Consider the following 20,259-nt stretch of genomic DNA (forward strand, 5'->3'; position numbering starts at 1 on the left):
TTCAGGTTACTTTTCCCACCTAGCTCTACTCTGCCCTATCATAGGCCAAAGGAGGTTCTTTATTCATTAACCAATAAAGGCAACACATATACAGAAGGACTTTTCAAACCATTTCCCTTATTATGCTCAAATAAAAAGGAAGGTTTTAGCTATAACAGAGTAAAATTACAAAAAAGAAAACAGGTATCAAGCAAAAATTAGAGTTACAATATGTATACCTACTTTATCATATCTTTTATCATAACTAAGCAAAACTATAATTATAACTCTCTATTCTTCAACTCCATCAAGACTGCAGAAGGGTATAATATTACCTAAGTTAACAGGAAGTGCACTGTAAGCAGCTTTCAAAACTCTAGAATTAACAAGACATCTTGCTACTTGGACAGCCACCCAAAGTGTTTCTGTATTATTGGGACATTCAGTCTTCAACCTACAGGCCATAGTATCCAGCAGCCATTTCCATGAAGCAGAAACCCTGAAGACTGTTTCAATTTTAGGCAAGTTCAGCACCTGTTTTTTTTGTGGCCCTGCATGTTCTGTTCATACAGCATAACATCACGCAGCCCAGGCAAGACCAGTTTCTTGTTCAAATGGTTAACCAATGCCATAAGGAGCCTCTTTGATGCCCATCATCCTCTTGAAATAGATTGGCCCTGCCAAGGACAGATGTGTCTCATTGTCACGAAAAATCTTAAGTTCTTAAAACATTTTAAATGCCATATTCTGTAGGTCTTTGAAAGGTTTGAAGATTATCTAACTGAAATATAGCTCTATATATATCTAGAAAATCTAACTAAAATAACTGCAAATTTGACTATTATCAATAATTATATATTAATTGGTATTTCTTAATTATACATTATATTTTTAAATGAGCTATACAAACACAATACCTTAATCAAGAGCAGAAATATCCATATAACAATTGACCTACATTTTGTATCTGTAGACCAAGATTTATTCCATTGCAACTATAGAAAATATAATTTCATGGAGAAATAAAGATATATATTTTTGCTGTTGTGTAAAACTCAGTCTGTGGTGGAAATCAACCTGACCTGGACCATTATTTGGTATCTAAAACGCATAAATGAAAAATTTAGCAACATTAAAAAAACACAATTTTTCTCTTAACCATTTCTAGTGAAATGATCAAAAATGACTGTGTTATGAAGACTCATGATTGATGTGTTTACATTAACTGCCCAATTAATTTGCCAAGCCATACTTCAATTTAATTTTTTAGGTAAAAGGATAATAAAAAAATTCCACATGTATGAAAAGAATTCCAGGGCTGGAGAGATGGCTCAGTGGTTAAGAGCTTTTCCTGCTCTTCCAAAGGTCCTGAGTTCAACTTCCAGTAACCACATGGTGGCTCACAACCATCTGTAATGAAGTCTCGTGCCCTCTTCTAGCCTGCAGGCATACATGGAAACAGAATATTGTATACATAATAAATAAATAAATAAATGTTTTTCAAAAAAAGAATTCTAATTATTTCTCCAGTGTCATCTTCCCAGGAAATACTTCTTCTTCCTTCCCATTTAAAAAACCTACTTGTACATCTCCAGTTTCACCAGGAAATTTAAAACTTATACAACATTATGGGATCAGTCATCAATATAACAAAAGAGCATGTTAGTCCAAGGACTGGAGTACAACTACAGTATCCTCTAGCTTAAATGGAATGGGGTTATCACAATGCCCTGGGGCCATTCTACCTGAAGAAGAATCCCTCTATTAATATGCATGGATACAGCCTATGGCTGTTACATCATCACTAATTTAAAGTTAAAAGACTATCTGATCATAATAGAGATATTTGTTAGAATATTTGGAACAAATTCACATTCAGCAATCTCTTCCAAAGAAGTTTCTTCCTTAGTCAAGTCACTAAAGGAAAGAGACTCTGCAAAGAGATAAGATCCGATTTCTTAGTAACCTATAATATAAAAAGAAAAATTCTGATCTACAATGACTGATATAATCTGAGTTGTAAATTACCAAATATTTATTAAGAACAATAATATTTAGAGCATTCTGAAGGAGAGAGTATTTCCATTCTCCTCTCTAACACCCAAGCACAGCCTGACATTTTTCTGCAAGACTCATTCCAACCAAGGGGCTCTGTGTTCAAAGCCAGAGGACACAGAACTTCAGACTCCTGCAGCTGGCACTGTAGCTCTTCAGAAGATAGTGTATGTTCTGCACTGCTAGACTGTAGGTTGGAGTTAAGACCTGAATCAGTGTCAGAGGAAGATGTAAGGATATTCATGGTTCCAATTATTATATTTCATTTCTGTAAACTATGAATTGAATTAAATTATAAATTGAACAACACAGTGAATACAGGAAAAGCACAATAATTTTCAATATATGAACAGTGCCTGAAAGGCTTCTGCTGCTGTTCGTTTGCCTTGGCTCTCTATAAGCTCCAGTGAAAAGTTGCAGTGTACTTAGGTAGACACTGAATTTTTTATGTTATAAATACCCATAAAGCTCCATAATAAGTTGTCTGTTTTTCACTTGCAAACAAATGAAATAATACCAGCTATCCCAATGATTATATGTATTTTTCTAAAGTAATCACTAAACAGTATTGTCTGTCAATTGAGGAAATGGTGAAATATAAATAACACATATTTAGTTCTGTAAAAATTATCAAGGTATAAAGTCATTTATGATTATTGCATCATTGCAGAATGAGAAGCTAATATATAGAACAGAAGAAATATACTTGGAGGAAATAAAAACTAGCCTTTGGTGTTGCTGGATTTATCTCATTTCTATTGAAACTGTACAGTTTCAAATTGAAAACTGAACAGTTTTGAAAGAACAGATCACTGGATGAAGTTGTTTAATGGATGTAATTGCCTAAGTCTCTCCTAGGAACTGCTCTTTTTAATATGACTGAAGTGAGAGTGTTTGTAGATCACAGGGTGCTTAGAAGTCAAAATTGGATTTTACTTCATTAAGAAAAATATATAGCAATATTAGCATAAAATATTGCCTCCAAATATGACAGTTTTGTGGTGATACTCTATAACCCAGATCTGGTAACATTCCAGAATAATAGGAAGACATTATGTGTTTGTTGAAGGTGTAAGTCACAAAACAATCCCACACCAATTTGTAATTATGACTAGTAAATTTGTTATTTAGTTAAAAGGAAAAAAAAACTTATAGACAACAGCCCTCTGAGTGATCAGGGAAGGAGTCTAGTAGCCAGAAGCAAGAGAGTGAGCACATGGCTACTGCTGCTTTTTTTTTGTAATTAATATTTTTAATTTTATTAAACTTCACACATTCACATAAATTTATTTATACTTGTCTTCTTTGTTGAACAATTCTTTTTTATTATCTTCTTTTTATTTGTATCCCCATATATCCATGTTGTTTTTCTCTCTACTATATTTTTGGTCCTACTTTCAGTTTTTTTTTCAACAACTAAAAAAAATATACTGCTGCTTTTTAAAGCAAATGAGACCATGCTCTAGTGTGCTGGTATCTTAAAGGCTATTGGCGGAAGGATCAGAAGGAGCTCCCTCAGCAGTTTGTCACTTAGGAAGTAAAACGAAACATTTCTCAGTACCAAATATTAAAAGTAGAACAATAAGGAGAATTGGTAAAAAGAGGTTGAAGGCCTTAAAATACAACAGAAAGAGCTATGGGTGTTGTCCTAAAAGACAATAGAAAAAAATATATTTTTCTGCAATGAAGTGGACTCTGTTAAACAAACTTGAATTGTTTGTACAATTTTTTAGACAACAGATCTGACACTTATACTTACCAAAAAATAGTGGAAGATAAAAAGGAACTGAAAGATAAGATTAAGGAAAACTAAATGACGCAGATAAAAAGAAGGATCCATCCTTTTGCTTCGTATAAGAAACACACCTCTGGCCGGGCGGTGGTGGCGCACTCCTTTAATCCCAGCACTTGGGAGGCGGAGGCAGGCGGATCTCTGTGAGTTCGAGACCAACCTGGTCTACAAGAGCTAGTTCCAGTACAGGCTCCAAAGCCACAGAGAAACCCTGTCTCGAAAAACCAAAAAAAAAAAAAAAAAAAAAAAAAAAAAAAAAAAAAAAAAAAAAAAAAACCAAGAAGAAACACACCTCTGTAATAGAGTTTGAAGTCAGGGACTGTGATGCCTCCAGAAGTTCATTTATTATAAAAGATTGTTTTGACTATCCAGGGTATTTTGCTTTTCCATATGAAGTTGAGTACCTTTCTTTCAAGGTCTGCCACACTGAACCTCATAGAAGAGAAAGTGGGAAGTACACTTGAACGCATTGGCACAGGAGACCACTTCCTAATATAATCCCAGCAGCACAGACACTGAGACAAACAATTACTAAATGGGACCTCCTGAAACTGAAGAGCTTCTGTAAGCAAAGGACACAGTAACAGACATAATGATAGCCTGCAGAATGAGAAAAGATCTTCATGAACCCCACATCAGACAAAGGTATGATCTCCAAAATATACAAAGAACTCAGAAACATCAAAAGAACACATAACCCAATAAAAAAAATGGAGTACATACCTAAACAGAGAACTCTCAACAAAGGAATCCAAAATGCCTGAAAGACACTTAAGGAAATGTTCAACATCTTTAGTCATCAGAAAAACGCAAATCAAATCAACTCTGAGATTCCATCATATACCTGTAAGAATGGACAAAATCAAAAACACTGATGACAACTTATGCTGATTGTGGGGTAAAGGGAACACTCTGCATTGCTGGTGGGAATGCAAGCTGGTATAACCCCTTTGGATGTCAGTGTAGCGATTTCTCAGAAGATTAGGAAGCAACCTTCTTCAGGACCCAGTAATACCACTTTGGGTATATATCCAAAGGATGCTCAATCATGTCACAAGGACATGTGCTCAACTATGTTCATAATAGCATTGTTTGTCATAGCCAGAACCTGGAAACAACCTAAATGCCTCTCGAATGAAGAATGGATAAGGAAAATGTGGTACATTTACACAATGGAGTACTACACAGCAGAAAAAATCTTGAATTTTGCAGGCAAATGGAAGGAGCTAGAAAACATCATATTGTAAGGTGAGTTAACCCAGACACAGAAAGACAATTATCACATGTACTCACTCATAGGTGGTTTTTAAACATAAAGCAAAGAAATCCAGTCTACAAACCATAACCCCAGAGAACTTAGACAACAATGAGGGCACTAAGAGAGACTTACATAGATATAATCTACATGGAAAGTAGAAAAAGACAAGATCTCCTAAGTAAATTGGGAAGATGGGAACCTTGGTGGAGGGTTGAAGGGGGAGGGGAGGACCAGGGAGGGGAGCAGAGAAAAATGTAGAGCTCAAAAATATCAATAAAAACAAACAAACAAACAAAAAAGAAACATAATTCAACTTCAAAGACAGACATTACCTCAGAGTAAAGGGTTGGGAAAAGATTTTACAATCAGATGAACCTAAGAAACAAGCTATCCTACTACATAACAAATTAGACTTCAAACTAAAAATAATCAGAAGAGATGAAGAAAGATATTTCATATTTTTCACAGGAAAATTCATAAAGATGAAGTCTCAATTCTGAACATCTATGTTCCAAATACAAGGGCACCCACATTTGTAAAAGAAACATTACTAAAGCATAAATCACATATCGAACCCCACACACAAACAGTGGAAGACTATGGTATTTTCTAAAAACCTGCTCTTAAACTCTATCCCGCATTGCTGTAAACCCTTTGATTATGGGTTATGATATTTTACCAATGAAAGGTAGGAAGGAACTAAGAGAGTGCCATAATCTCTTAAGGAGACAGACATTGTAAAATAGTATGGCATTAAGCTTTCTAAGCTAAGAACATTTTTTATTACTACACAATAATAGCAAACATAGCAGCACATGTGTTCATATGATTTTTCAATGTGAAAATCAGATTTGGCTATTTTTCTATGTATCTCCATTATTTGCTTGTATTCTTTGTATAAACCTTTCTATATGCCCTTTATCATTAATATTAAGACAGCAATATTATTTTTATTTAATATTAATATTCTAAGAAATTTCAGCATAATTATATAAATAATATCCCTTTCAAATACAAAACTAAAATTTATATTTTGAATATTAGTGTGCCATTAATACTGTGTGAGGTAAAGAATGAGCAGAGTTGCTACATATTACATCTTTATTCCTAAAAAGTGGTAATAAGCTTTCTCAGTTCTCAAAAATCAACTACATTTATTTAAGATATACAAATGACAGTTCCATTAAATAAAATAAGTTTCTATTATATAAAATAAATTATGTGACATAAATTTATAGTATGTGCAAACAATTTTGTTACCAAAATTTAATGTACATTTTTCTACAAATTCAGAAAATCTTAAAAACGTATGTTTCTAATGAGAATAATTCACTTAATAATTGTTTTTGCTCTACATAGTTGTTACCATTGAGGAGAAATTTCTGTTATATAGTAATTTTTACCACTTATTTTTATTTATTTTGAAATTTTATTGTTTACACTTTTTGAAAATTTTATTCAAGTGTACTATATTTACATAATTTCCACCTGCCCTTTCCTCCATTGAACTCCATCCTTGCCACACCAGTTTCTCAAAAATTTCATGGCCTCTTATTATTTAGTTATTATTGTTTCATATGTATATTTGAATATTTAGTTATTTATAAATACAACTTGATGAGTTTATTTAGTGTTGTTTGTGTATATGTTATCTAGAGGTGACTACTTGAGATTGGATACTTAATCAGGGTAACAGTCCAGATTAATTCCCTTTCTTAGTAGCCATAATTTTATGACATTCCTTTCAATTCATTTCCTTTTTCTCGTCCAAAGTTTTCTCATGGCATTTTTCATCTCTGTATTTCTCAGCGTATATATAAGGGGGTTCAACATGGGGGTGATAACAGTATAGAAAACAGTCAATGATTTATCGATTGGTAAAGTAGAAGGAGGTCTCACATACATAAAAATACAGGGAACAAAGAAGAGGACTACCACAGTGATGTGGGAGCCACAGGTGGATAAGGCTTTGCGCCTCCCTTCCTGACTGAGATTCTTTAGAGAGTGGAGAATGACCCCATAAGAAATTAGCAACAACATAAAAATAACAACACAGATTGCCCCATCATTGGCAACAACTGTAAGGCCAATAACATAGGTGTCAGTGCAGGCCAGTTTTAATAAGGGGTACATATCACAAATGAAGTGGTCAATGACATTAGAACCACAAAAGGAAGGTTATATACAAAGAGAAGTTGGACTACAGCATGCACAAAACCCCCAACCCAGGCCAGCAGCAGGAGCAGAACACACACACGTTGGTTCATGATGGTTAGATAATGCAAGGGTTTGCAGATGGCCACATACCGGTCATAGGCCATGACGACCAAGAGTAAAATCTCAGCACCACCAAATAAGTGTCCTATAAAAAGCTGGGTCATGCAAGCTTGGAAGGAAATAGTTTTCTTCTCATAAAGTAAGTCTATAAACATATTTGGTGTAACTGTGGTTGAATAAACAGCATCCATAAATGATAAGTAGCCAAGAAAGAAATACATGGGGGCATCTAAACTTGGGCTGACCACAACCGTCACAACAATGAGCAGGTTGCCTGCCATTGTCACAATGTAGATAACCAAGAACAGAACAAATAATATTTTCTGGCCTTCAGGACTCTGAGTGAGACCCAATAGAACAAACTCAGTCACGTTGTTTCTTTGTTCCATATATATTTTATACTTTGCTCCTTCTGTATATTTTCATGTCAGGAGTCAAACAAATTATTTGAAATTTTATCAATGATTTCATGAATTTTTTTAAAAAAATTTATTTATTCTGAAAACAAGAAAATAGAGATCATGACTTACTTTATCACCACACTTATAGGTAAAACAAACAGGAGTTTCCAAATTCAGTTTTCTTACAGAGTAATTGAAAGAAATATAACATATTAGAGATATATGAGGGAAAAGAACAGATTGTTAAATAAATGAATTTTAACAACTATATTTTACAACTACCAAATAAAATCAGACATAAATCTAGTATAATAAGAAAAAAACAAAATAATATGGATTAAATATAAAATATCAGGTTAAAACAATATATAAAAGAAACATAAAAGAAACAAAAGCATGCAAGATAATAATGAAAGACAACAACATAAGGTATATTATATTATAATTTCAAAAAAGCAAATTATAAGCAAATTATTTTAATAAAAACTTTAATATTTAAAGTTCAATAAAAGAAATACTTTCAAATGTTTTAAAAAGTTTTATAAGATGCTAAAATTCACTCACTAGAAGAAAGTGAAAAATATAGGATGCAGAAATTCAAATGTAAATCTGTACCTAACAGATCATCACCAAATTGCTTGTGCAGTTGAAAAGGATATTTTTGTATTCTAAAGTTCAACGCAAATTTTGTATTTTGGATAAAATTTGACAATCTATATTAAATTAGAAAATACAAGTATTTATCATCTCACTAGTTCTAGTCTTTAAATCTGTTCCAAAACATTAAAGTCACAGAACATGAGGCACACTCTGCTGTTTTAGTTATGAATAGAGGAAGCAAACAATGAAATAGTAAAATAAATGATAATAATTAAATAAAACACAATGTTGTAATATATATATATATATTGTTAATGTAGGAAGACAGAAGAAATCTTACATTAAAGAATGAAACTAATAGGAGGAAATAATCAATAAAGACAGAGAGGGAGGGGAAGAGAGAGAAGAGGGGTGCAGGATTAATTTCATATACCAAGTTACCATACCATTATATGTACACACGCCATGGCATACATGAGGAGGTCAGAGGACAACTTGCAGGAGTCAGTTCTTCTTTTAAATCATGAATGTCCTGGAGGAGGATAAAACTCTAGTCATCAGGTTCCATGGCAGGCACTTTTATCAGCTGAGTCATCTCACCAGCCCAACTCTTTAATACTCTCAAGAACACTAAATGAATTTCCCCTCCATTTCCCTCATCATCAATTTTCTCCCTGTATTATATTATTCTGTCACCACACTTATGTAAGTCCAATTTAAAAAAGAATCTATCTTCTTGCCCTATATTACCTTTAAGGAAGCAGCTCCCTCTATTCTATATTCTTTGTATACTCCTCACGTCATTGAACCTGATGGTTGATTTTGTTCTTCCTCTACTTATTTGTTGTCCTGCTATTTACACCAACTGAAGTAGCAGCAGGCTTAAAAATTATGCTAGTTTCTTTGATTCCCTTCATTCAACTACTGCAGTGTTACGTCATCCTCTAATGTTTAACATATTCAACAATGCTGAACATTAGTTGAAACTATCAACTGATTGTTCAGTGGAAGATTCCTTAAGTAGTTGCTTTGGAAATTAGTTGTTAAGAACAGTAATCAGGAAAACATATTTCAGATTTTTATAGTGTTAAGACATGCAAAAGAATTACAGTTTTATATGGATCCATAGACATTTTAATGGTCACAATGGATGCATAATGGGAATGATCATCACAACCTCACAGACAAAATTTTAAAAGACCCTTAAAAATAAATATACCTCCTTAGTTACCTATGAAGGGCATATTCATTCAGCTCAAATTCAGAAATGTGTTTCGTGATTTCTGGTCCAGAATGATGACAACTTCACGCATTGATTCCACTTCTTAAGAGAGATCAAAATGACACAAGTACTAATCTGGATTTTGAAATGCTTCCAGCTAAATAATTCTCTTCATAATTGAAAGAATTCAGACTGAACAGTCATTCAGAAAAAAATGAAGTATTACTTTTTAACCTTGTTCGTATTTTTCAACTGAATATTTAGAATATCGTATAATTGCAAACCTTTGGTATTGATTTGCAACACAGAAATCTGAAATCTTTCTTTTTTAAAAATTTCTTGAAATAGTAAATAAATATTAAATATGCATGCTGAGGATACATAGGTAAATTTTGTTGAAGACAATAAAGACTTAATGAAAATAATTGTAATTATGTTTTATACAAAAATTAAAATAATGAAATCTTTGAAACACTGGAGTCTCAGGTATACTAGCCTGTAGATGCAGTTGAACTTAGATTGCTTGAAGGGTAGAAATAGTCTTAATCTGTATTCCTTCATTCTTATGTGAGTTTATCATTTCTGATTTTGAAAGCCCAGCTCCATGAATACTGATAGAGACAAACATTCTAAGGGAAGAGCAAAGTCTGTGGATGTTTTATATAACACACCATGACAAACTATCCATCATTGGTATCTCCAATGGTAATTTTCCTCTAATTAGATTCACTGGGACCTTATTTGTAATTCTGAAGGTAGGCTATGCATCTCCTCAGATACCCCCAAGGACAACCACTATAGACTTGAGGAAAATATCATGAGTGAACAAAGTGAGGACAAATTATCAAATAATAATGTCCAATCTTGGCCAATAAAAAGAATGTATAAAATTTTATATATGAAAATCACTTTGAGTATATTATTTAACTTATTCTTTACCAGTTGATAATTGACCACACAGCAAAAACATGAGAAATATTAATTTCAAACTAGTTATTAAAAGCTTAATTCAAATGTAGATATGTTCCTTAAGGGAAAAAGTTCAAGTTTATATAGCTTTAGAGAACAGTTGGCGACTATGTTTTATTTATTTTTATTTTTTTTATTGAAAAGAAAAAAATTTCCGCCTCCCAGCCTCCCATTTCCCTCCCCCTCCTCCCGCCCCTCTCCCCCTCCCCCCACTTTTCTCCTCCTCCCTCTTCAGTCTGAAAAGCTGTCAGGGTTCCCTGCCCCATGGAAAATCCAAGGTCCACCCCCCTCCATCCCGATCTAGGAAGGTGAACATCCAAACTGGTTAGGCTCCCACAAAGCCAGAACATGAAGTAGGATCAAAACCCAGTGCCATTGTCCTTGGCTTCTCATCAGCCCTCATTGTCCGCCATGTTCAGAGAGTCCGGTTTTATCCCTTGCTTTTTAGTCACAGTTCAGCTGGCCTTGGTGAGTTCCCAATAGATCAGCCCCTCAGTCTCAGTGGGTGGGTGCACCCCTCGTGGTCCCGACATCTTTGCTCATGTTCTCCCTCCTTCTGCTCCTCATTGGGACCTTGGGAGCTCAGTCTGGTGCTCCAGTGTGGGTCTCTGTCTCTATTTCTAACCATGGCCAGATGAAGGTCCTATGGTGATATGCAAGATATTCATCAGTATGGCTATAGGATAGAGTCATTTCAGGTTCCCTATCCCCAGCTGCCCAAGGAACTAACTCGGGACATCGCCCGGGGCACCTGGGAGCCACTCTAGGTTCGAGACTCTTGCCAACCCTAAGGTGGCTCCCTTAACTAAGATATGTGTTTTCCTGCTCCCCTATCCAACCCTCATGTATCCCAATCATCCTGTTTCCCCAAGTTCCCCCCATCCTCCCCTTCTCACTTTTCTCTCCCCCTCTCCCCACCCCCAAGATCCCAGTTTTTACCCCGCAATCTTGTCTACTTCCCATAGCCAGGAGGATAACTATATGTTTCTCTTTGGGTTCACCTTCTTATTTAGCTTCTTTAGGATCATAAATTACAGACTCAGTGACCTTTATTTATGGCTAGAAACCAATTATGAGTGAGTACATCCCATGTTCATCATTTGGGGTCTTGGTTACCTCACTCAGGATAGTGTTTTCTATTTCCATCCATTTGCATGCAAAATTCGAGAAGTCATTGTTTTTTACCGCAGAGTAGTACTCTAATGTGTATATATTCCACACTTTCTTCATCCATTCTTCCATTGAAGGACATCTAGGTTGTTTCCAGGTTCTGGCTATTACAAATAATGCTGCTATGAACATAGTTGAACAAATGCTTTTGTCATATGATAGGGCATCTCTTGGGTATATTCCCAAGAGTGGTATTGCTGGGTCCAGGGATAGGTTGATCCCGAATTTCCCGAGGAACCGCCACACTGCTTTCCAAAGTGGTTCCACAAGTTTGCATTCCCACCAGCAATGGATGATTGTACCCCTCACTCCACAACCTCTCCAGCAAAGGCTATCATTGGTGTTTTTATTTTAGCCATTCTGACAGGTGTAAGATGATATCTCAAAGTTGTTTTGATTTGCAGACTGTGTTTTAGTACAGAAGTAGAGAAAGAAAAAACAAGTAGGAGACTATGTCTTTGAGATATCTCAGAAAATAGTCACTAAAATGGATCCTGAAGTCACTAGTCACATGTCTGTAACATATACTGATACATATTTCAAAGAATTTCACTCAATCAAAATAAATATCAGTAGGAATTCAGTTGTAAATTGATAGCAAAATTAAGACTAAAATTTAACCAATTGTTTACAAATATAGCAATATAATCTGTACATCTCCCCTGGAATATACGTCTTGAATGAAAATTTCTACAAAGTAAAGTGTACATAGTAGTGCATATAATGATATTGTATATAGTCATATTTTAGTAGTATCAACCATATTGTTTACTTTCTTTCAAGTATACTAGTTTTATTGGTATAAAATTTAAAATTAGTAGTTTCATGTATTTCAAGTATATTACTGATATTTGGCTAAATGTAGACACAATAAAGTGATCATGATAAATAAGTCAATAATACACTTATCTTTCAGGTGATTGATTATTTTCTTAAGGCATTTTATAGAAATGCTTAGAAAAATTAATATCTATTTGTCCTGATTTTCATGATTACAAACAGTTATCATGTTATTGACTACTGTTTTAGTCAGGGTTCTCTAGAGAAACAGAATGGATTAAGTGAATATAATATAAGGAGATTGGATTGATTTATAGGCTGTGGTCTAGGTGGTCCAACAATAGCTATATTTTAATGTAAAGTACAGAATCTGATAGTTGTTCAGTCCCCATTGTTAGATATCTCCGCTGATCTTCAGTATATGTGAAATCCCAAAGAAAATGTTTCTAATGCTATTGATGGAATGCCTCATTTATATGATAGATGAACTTGCTAGCATGCATAAAAGCAAGAAGGCTTAAAAGCAGAAGCCTCCTTTTTAAATGTCCTTTTATGAAAGGAAGACAAGAAGGTATGGCTGAGGTTTAGTATAGGACTTCTTATCCCAATAATCCAATCTAGAAAAATCCTCCACAGGTATGCTCAACAGCTTGGGTTTTAGTTGATCTCAGATGTAGTCATGATGGCAACCATGATCAGCCATCATAGTTATAATGTGGAATCATTGTTGCTAAGTATTAATATTAAAACCTTTCACATTGTTCTTTATGTTCTATGTTTTGACAAGCATTGTGCTCTGCTCCTATAAGTCTAAAAAACCTCCCACACAACTGAAACAATGCATTATCTGCCATTTTGGGCCTGAGATATGAGATATGATTTAGTTTAACAATACAAATTGCAATAATTGGCTATGTATCTTTCCTCGTGAATATTGTGTTATTTTATATCACATTGTCCTTATTCATTCCTCAAGGATAAGAAATTTCAAAGTTTATATTCAGTTAAAAATAACACAACAGTGAACATGAACATAGTTCTTTAAAATATGTTCAGTTTTGTCTAAATTAACAGTAGTAGGATTTATTGATAATGAATATTTTCATTTTTAAAATATTTTACTTTTAATTATTTATATGCTTTCTTACATGAAAGTTTACATACACGTGGAAGTAGATGTCCAAAGAGTCCGAAAGTGGGAGCTGTGATATGGGAAATGGGAACTGAACTTGGCTCATCTCCATCATTTCTTTTTTTTTTCCAAACATATTTCCATAATAACTCTTGAGTCAATATCTCCAAAAAGAATGCAAAATGATTTTTGTTCCTCACATCAAAAACATCCATTTTATTTTGATTTGATTTATAGAATTTATGTATTATTTTGGAGTTTTATTCTGTTTATAAAGGGTCTACAATGGAACTCTAATTGGTCTTGAATTGGTGACACAATTGTTTTAGTATCCCAAATTCTAGGCTGATGCCACCAAGCCTAGACAACAACTATTCTAACAAATGCGAAATGACATCTACCTTCAGCTATTATTTTCATTTCCCTGATGATTAGTAACACAGTGAAACATTTAGTGGATACTTTGGTCATTTGCTAGTTTCCTAATAATGTATTTTGAAAATGAACACACTGGAGTTTTGTAATGTATTTGGTTTCGTTGTTGTTAGGTTTTGTTTTTCTTTTTTTCCCTTTTTAGATTTATTTTTTATTTTTGAGTTTATAATTGTATCATTTCTCTTTTTCTCCATCCAAACAAGGTCATATACTCTCTTTGCTCTTTTTCAAATACATGACTTTTTCATTATTTGTTTTCATTTTTGATACTAGATGTCATGTAGATGATCTTGAATTCATGAATCACCTCTTTCCACTTCCCAGGTTCTTCGATTAAAAATATACTATCATTTCCACACAGGTTTGTTTGGTGTTGTTTGTGTAATACTTAGAATTTAACTAGAGCTTCACATGTGTTATGTAAGCACCCATTTATGGAGCTATAGGCCCAACTGAGTTTTATTTACCCTAAGTAAGAAAATAAAATCATGTCATTTTAAGAAATGGATAAAACTTCCAGCATATATAACCACTATATTATTGTAAAAAAACTGTGAAAGAATAATAATAATAGTATAAGCACATAGTCTGTGCATTAATTGAATTTATCATACCTGCTCTAGAAAGAAAAGGATATAACAGATATCTGAGAAAGATTTTCTATCCAAAAGACATGCATCTACTAACTGATAAAATGGTCAAGTGATGGTTTACATAATGATACATTTTTTTTTTGTCCCAGCTTCTCTCTCTCATTTATCATCATTGAGTTTCTTAGATGGTAGATGAATGTGACTAGTATGAGGTCCACTGAGATCTAACACAAAGTTTATAGTGTGGAAGGAGCTGTGGGCAGGCCTGCTTTTCGTCCAGCCCGGCTCCCTCATGGTTAGCTTTACACCCGAAATAAGAACACACAAACTGTATTCATTTAAAACACTGCCTGGCCCATTAGCTCTAGCCTCTTACTGGCTCCCACATCTTGACTAACCCCTCTGGAGTCAAGTCTCTTGCCAACCCTAAAATGGCTCCCTTAATGTAGATATCTTCTTCCCTGCTCCTATAACAGGTGTCCATAGGGATGTTCCCAGCTAGGTCCTAGGGCAGCAGAGTAGAGGGTGCCTGAACTGGCCTTGCCCCACTATCACACTGATGATTATCTCGAATATCACTATAAAGTCTTCGCCCGGCGACAGATGGAGATAGAGAAAAAGTCCTTCATCAGAGCAATGGACTGAGCCCTCAAGGTCCAGTTGAAGAGCAGAAGGAGGAAGGAGATGAGCAAGGAAGTCTGGATGGCGAGGTGTTGGTCCACCCACTGAGACAGTGTGCCTGTTCTAATGGGAGCTCACCAAATCCAGCTGGACCAGGACTGCACAAGCATGCGATCATATAGGACTCTCTGAACATGGCTGTAAATGGGGGCTGACTGAGAAGCCATTGATAAAGAACCTTCATCTGGTGATGGATGGAGATAGAGACAGAGACCCACATTGGAGCATTGGGCTGAGCTCCCAAGGTCCAAATGAGGAGCAAAAGGAGGGAGAACATGAGCAAGGAAGTCAGGACCGTGAGGGGTGTGCCCACCCACTGAGATAGTAGGGCTGATTTAATGGGAGCTCACCAAGGCCAGCAGGACTGGGACTGATGGAGCATGTGATCAAACCAGACTCTCTGAATGTGGCTGATATGGAGGGCTGACTGAGACGCCAAGGACAATGGCACAGGGTTTTGATTCTACTGCATGTACTGGCTTTGTGGGAGCCTAGTCTGTTTAAATGCTCACCTTCCTAGACCTGGATGGAGGGTGGAGGACCTTGGACTTCCCACAGAGCAGGGAACCCTGACTGCTCTTTGGACTGCAGAAGGAGGGGGAGGGGTGGGAGAGGGGGGAGGAAATGGGAGGAGGGGAGGAGGGGGAAATTTTTAATAAAAATAAAAATAAATAATAAATAATAAAAAGAAGAAAGCAATATTTAATAAAAACACACTGTGAGATGTGTTTCAGCCTTTAAAAAGAGGAACACCATTAATTTGTAGCAATAATGAATGAAACTGAAGATTATTAAGTTAAATAATCAATATTGTGGTCTTTAATCCATTTTGACTTGAGCTTTGTGCATGGTGATAGGTATGGATGTATTTTCATACTTCTACAGGTTGACATCCAGTTATGCCAGCACCATTTAATACAAATGGATTAAAGACCTCAGTATAAGTCTGACCACACTGAACCTGATAGAAGAATATCTGATAAAAAGAGTACCTGATAGAAAGTGGGAAGTAGCCTGCAATTTATTGGCACAGGAGACCACTTCCTACATATAACCCCAGTAGCACAGACAATAGGAGCAACAATTAATAAATGGGGCCTCCTGAAACTAAGAAGCTTCTGTAAAGCAAAGGACACAGACAGTTAGACAAAAAGGCAACCTTCTGAATGGGAGAAGATCTTCATTAACTCCACCAGTTACTTACACAAAATACTTTCAATTGTTTTATTACCAATACATATGCAAAATACAAAATCTATAAATAAGTTGCATGTATTCAGATATGCATAAACTTATATTTTAAAGGATGAGTGTTCTAAGACACATTTTCAAATAGTAAACTATTTTACCTGAATGTCTAGCCTTGTTCATTCTACACAACTTTTATCTACTATTAAATATCATCTTAATAGCAGATGTTAAGACTATAAATACTAAAATTATATTGTTTTCAGAATACAGATGAACCAACATGGCTGTAGCCTAAAAACATAATCTAAAATTTAAAAATGTATATATAAGTTTATATCTATAAATAAAATATTCAAGTAAAATACAATATTTAGTAAAAGCACTGTTTATAATAACAACATTTTATTTTCTTGATTTATTTAATAACAAATAATTATTACATACACCTATTTTTTTTAAAAAAAACTGAAAAAGTTATATTGGTAACTAGTGACAAAAAACAAAAACGGGTTCATAACTTGGCATAATATGGTTTTTAAATAATCGTTATTTTGTCAACAAAAACTGTAATCTTTTGCTATCTTCAACTGAATCTCATATAATGAAACTATTCATATCTTTAGCTGATCATAATATCATCTATCATTAGAGTACATGAAATGAAAAAATGTGTTAAAATTAACCCAGAAAAAAGAAGAAACCCTGAAACAGTACACAGATATTAAAATATGCCATGCAGATTATATTACATTAGAAATGTATGGTGTGTATTTAGTTTAGAGAAATTTTTCCAGGAATTTATCTAGGAATTGTTCTCATTGATTTCTCATAAATGCACATGATCATAATTTCAAAATCTTGATTAGCTAACTGATTAGAAAATAAACCCCTTTTCTATGCCCTATCTAAAATTATTTTAAAAATATTTAAAAGATTAGCTTTTAATACTCAAAATTCTATTAGATTAATTTTAATCTCAATAGAAAATTGATTCTTCTCCTCCATGACTTTGTACAAAGAAAAGCGTACCTAAAGAATTCTCTGAGCATACTGCATCCTTTGTAGCAGTTATTGTTGATTTGTAGCTTTGAAATTACTGTGTGTTCAGCAAGGAAACATTCTTAATCTTTTTGTAGTTAGTCTTCCATACCAAAGTTTTTCCATACAACTCTTCATCTCTGAATTTCTCAGTGTATATATTAAAGGATTTAACATGGGGGTGATAATTGTATAAATTACAGTCAGGGATTTATCAATAGGAAAGTTGGAGACAGGTCTAACATACATGAAAATACAGGGAACAAAAAAGAGGACAACTACCATGATGTGGGAACTGCAGGTGGACAGGGCTTTACGCCTCCCTTCCTCACTATAGGCTTTAAGAGAGTTTGGAATAATCCCATAGGAGACTAGGAGAAGGATAAAGACAGTCATACAAATTGCTCCACCATTGGCAACCACAGTGAGGCCGATTAAATAAGTGTCAGTACAGGCTAATCCCAGTAATGGGTACATGTCTCAGATAAAGTGATCAATGACATTGGGGCCACAAAACGGGAGGTTGTAAACAAAGATAACTTGAACAAAAGAGTGGGCAAAACCTCCAGCAAAGGCTGCCACTAATAGGAGAATGCAAACCCGACGATTCATGATGGTCATATAATGCAGTGGTTTACAGATGGCTACGTAGCGGTCATAGGCCATGAAAACCAGAAGGAAAACCTCAGCACCACCAAATAAGTGCTCTACAAAGAGCTGGCCTATGCAGGCTGAAACTGAAATTGTTTTTCTGCTGCAGATCAAGTCCATAATCAACTTTGGCGAGAAGGCAGTGGAATAAATAGCATCCATGAGTGACAAACATGCAAGGAAGAAGTACATTGGGGAGTTCAGTGAGGGACTGGCAATCACTGTTCCCACAATGAGCAGGTTGCCCACCATTGTCACAATGTAGATGAGTAAAAATACGACAAACAATGCTTTTCTCCCTGCAGAATCTCCTGTGAGACCTAGCAGGATAAATTCTGTCACATTGTTCTGCTCCATTTAGTCTGACAAGAGTAGATCCAGAGATAATACCTCAGGAACACTTGTAATAAAATTGTGATCATGGCCAAGAAACATTTTATCTTATAATCAACAGCATCCTCAGTTTTTAGATATGAATCCCAATTGGGTTTTGAAAAGCATATAGCAGATTTATTTTCCATGGAGCACCATTGATATGTTGATAATGCTATTTTTCTTTGGTTGATTTTGTTGAGCCTCAGCAAACAGGTTTGTTGTCATGACTTAGGTTGATCTTTGTATCTGAGATCAAACAAAAGTTCCACAGTTACTGATATGCTTAGACTTCTTGTTTAAAATATTATTTTTCACAAATGTCAACAATGACATAAGAAGGGTATTAATGTTAAGAAATCCATACTGTTGGTTGAATATAAAACTAGGATACATCAACTGACATAACGTCTATCATTTGATTTTGGTGTTATTTTGTAGTACGTATATTCATAATACTGTGTAACCCCCAGACAGCTCTACTCCAGGCACAACCATTTCTAAGCTATGATACTGTATCTTTACAACCTGTCCTACACATCTCAAATGACTTTGTTCTTTAGAGATTTCGTATTAAGTTTCAAGGAACTTGGCTTTACCTGTATCAAAAGTTATAATACAATATTTAAAATGGTGGGCATATCATCTGATTCATTTTAAAGATTTGATTTCTATTAAAACTGTCATACTCAGTTTTATACTTAAAGGATCAACATAATTCTTAAAATTTTATTTAAAAAATAACTTATTATATTTCATAAAATAATTTTATCAATCTAAGTCATAGAAGGTAACTCTGTATGTATGTCTCAACAACTTTGCTTGGATCATTTTAAGGTTCACAAATAAAAGTCCATATCAAGTTTCCAGAACATAATACATATTAATTTCTTTGCATTCTGACACTTTTCTTAATAAAATACATTTAATAATGAACCAAAAATAATTTTATTTCTTTCTTATATTCATATAATATATATCACTATAAATAAGATGATGTGATATTTTCTATTGTTACACATATAATAACATAATACTTATTTGACCTTGTAGAAATTAAACAATAATCACATTCTAACACTGGATACAACAAAAGATGCACATTCCAGTTGACTTATTGCTGTGATCCCTTAAATATTTTATTCAGAAATCACCAAAGAGACTAATAAGCCATTGATTTTCTTCAGTATAAGAATACTTGAACATCATTAGGCATTTATAATTGATATCCTGAATTTTATTTTGATCCAGAAATCATTCTTATTTATATAAAGAGTGACTGCAATATAATATACATGTGTGTATATATACATACTATACATATAATATATATTTACATATATTAACAGACAGATATAAAACTGCTTGGCTTAAATTCAAAAATAGTAGTTGAATAGTCTTACTCTCTGTGAAAATATTTTCATAAAGAAAGAACACTGGTATGTTTGGACAAGTGTGTAAAAATCAACCAAATTAAACAATTAACTGATTTAAATATTCCCTATCATTTGTATATATATCTCACATGTGCAAATCATATATTTGTGAAGATTTTATCAGGATTCACAACATAATTTTTATATTCTGTGAAGTAGTTAGGTACTTTCTCTTGCCAAGATTCAGATCATTTTTTTTCTAGAGATTTTTCAGGGAGAGAAAGCAG

At 34.2% G+C, this 20,259-nt stretch overlaps 1 protein-coding gene and 1 pseudogene across 1 annotated transcript; both read right to left on the reverse strand.

Annotated features, from left to right (window-relative positions):
- Positions 1 to 6,833: 6,833 nt before the first annotated feature.
- Positions 6,834 to 7,750, reverse strand: LOC142839002 (olfactory receptor 4A15-like). The gene is given in 2 exon segments (XM_075954848.1): positions 6,834 to 7,255; positions 7,258 to 7,750. Coding segments are annotated over 2 exon segments (915 nt in total).
- Positions 7,751 to 17,639: 9,889 nt separating this feature from the next.
- Positions 17,640 to 18,581, reverse strand: LOC142839005 (olfactory receptor 4A16-like; annotated as a pseudogene).
- Positions 18,582 to 20,259: the final 1,678 nt, after the last annotated feature.

This window comes from Microtus pennsylvanicus, chromosome 1 (genome assembly GCF_037038515.1).
Source record: "Microtus pennsylvanicus isolate mMicPen1 chromosome 1, mMicPen1.hap1, whole genome shotgun sequence".
Classification (NCBI taxonomy): domain Eukaryota; kingdom Metazoa; phylum Chordata; class Mammalia; order Rodentia; family Cricetidae; genus Microtus; species Microtus pennsylvanicus.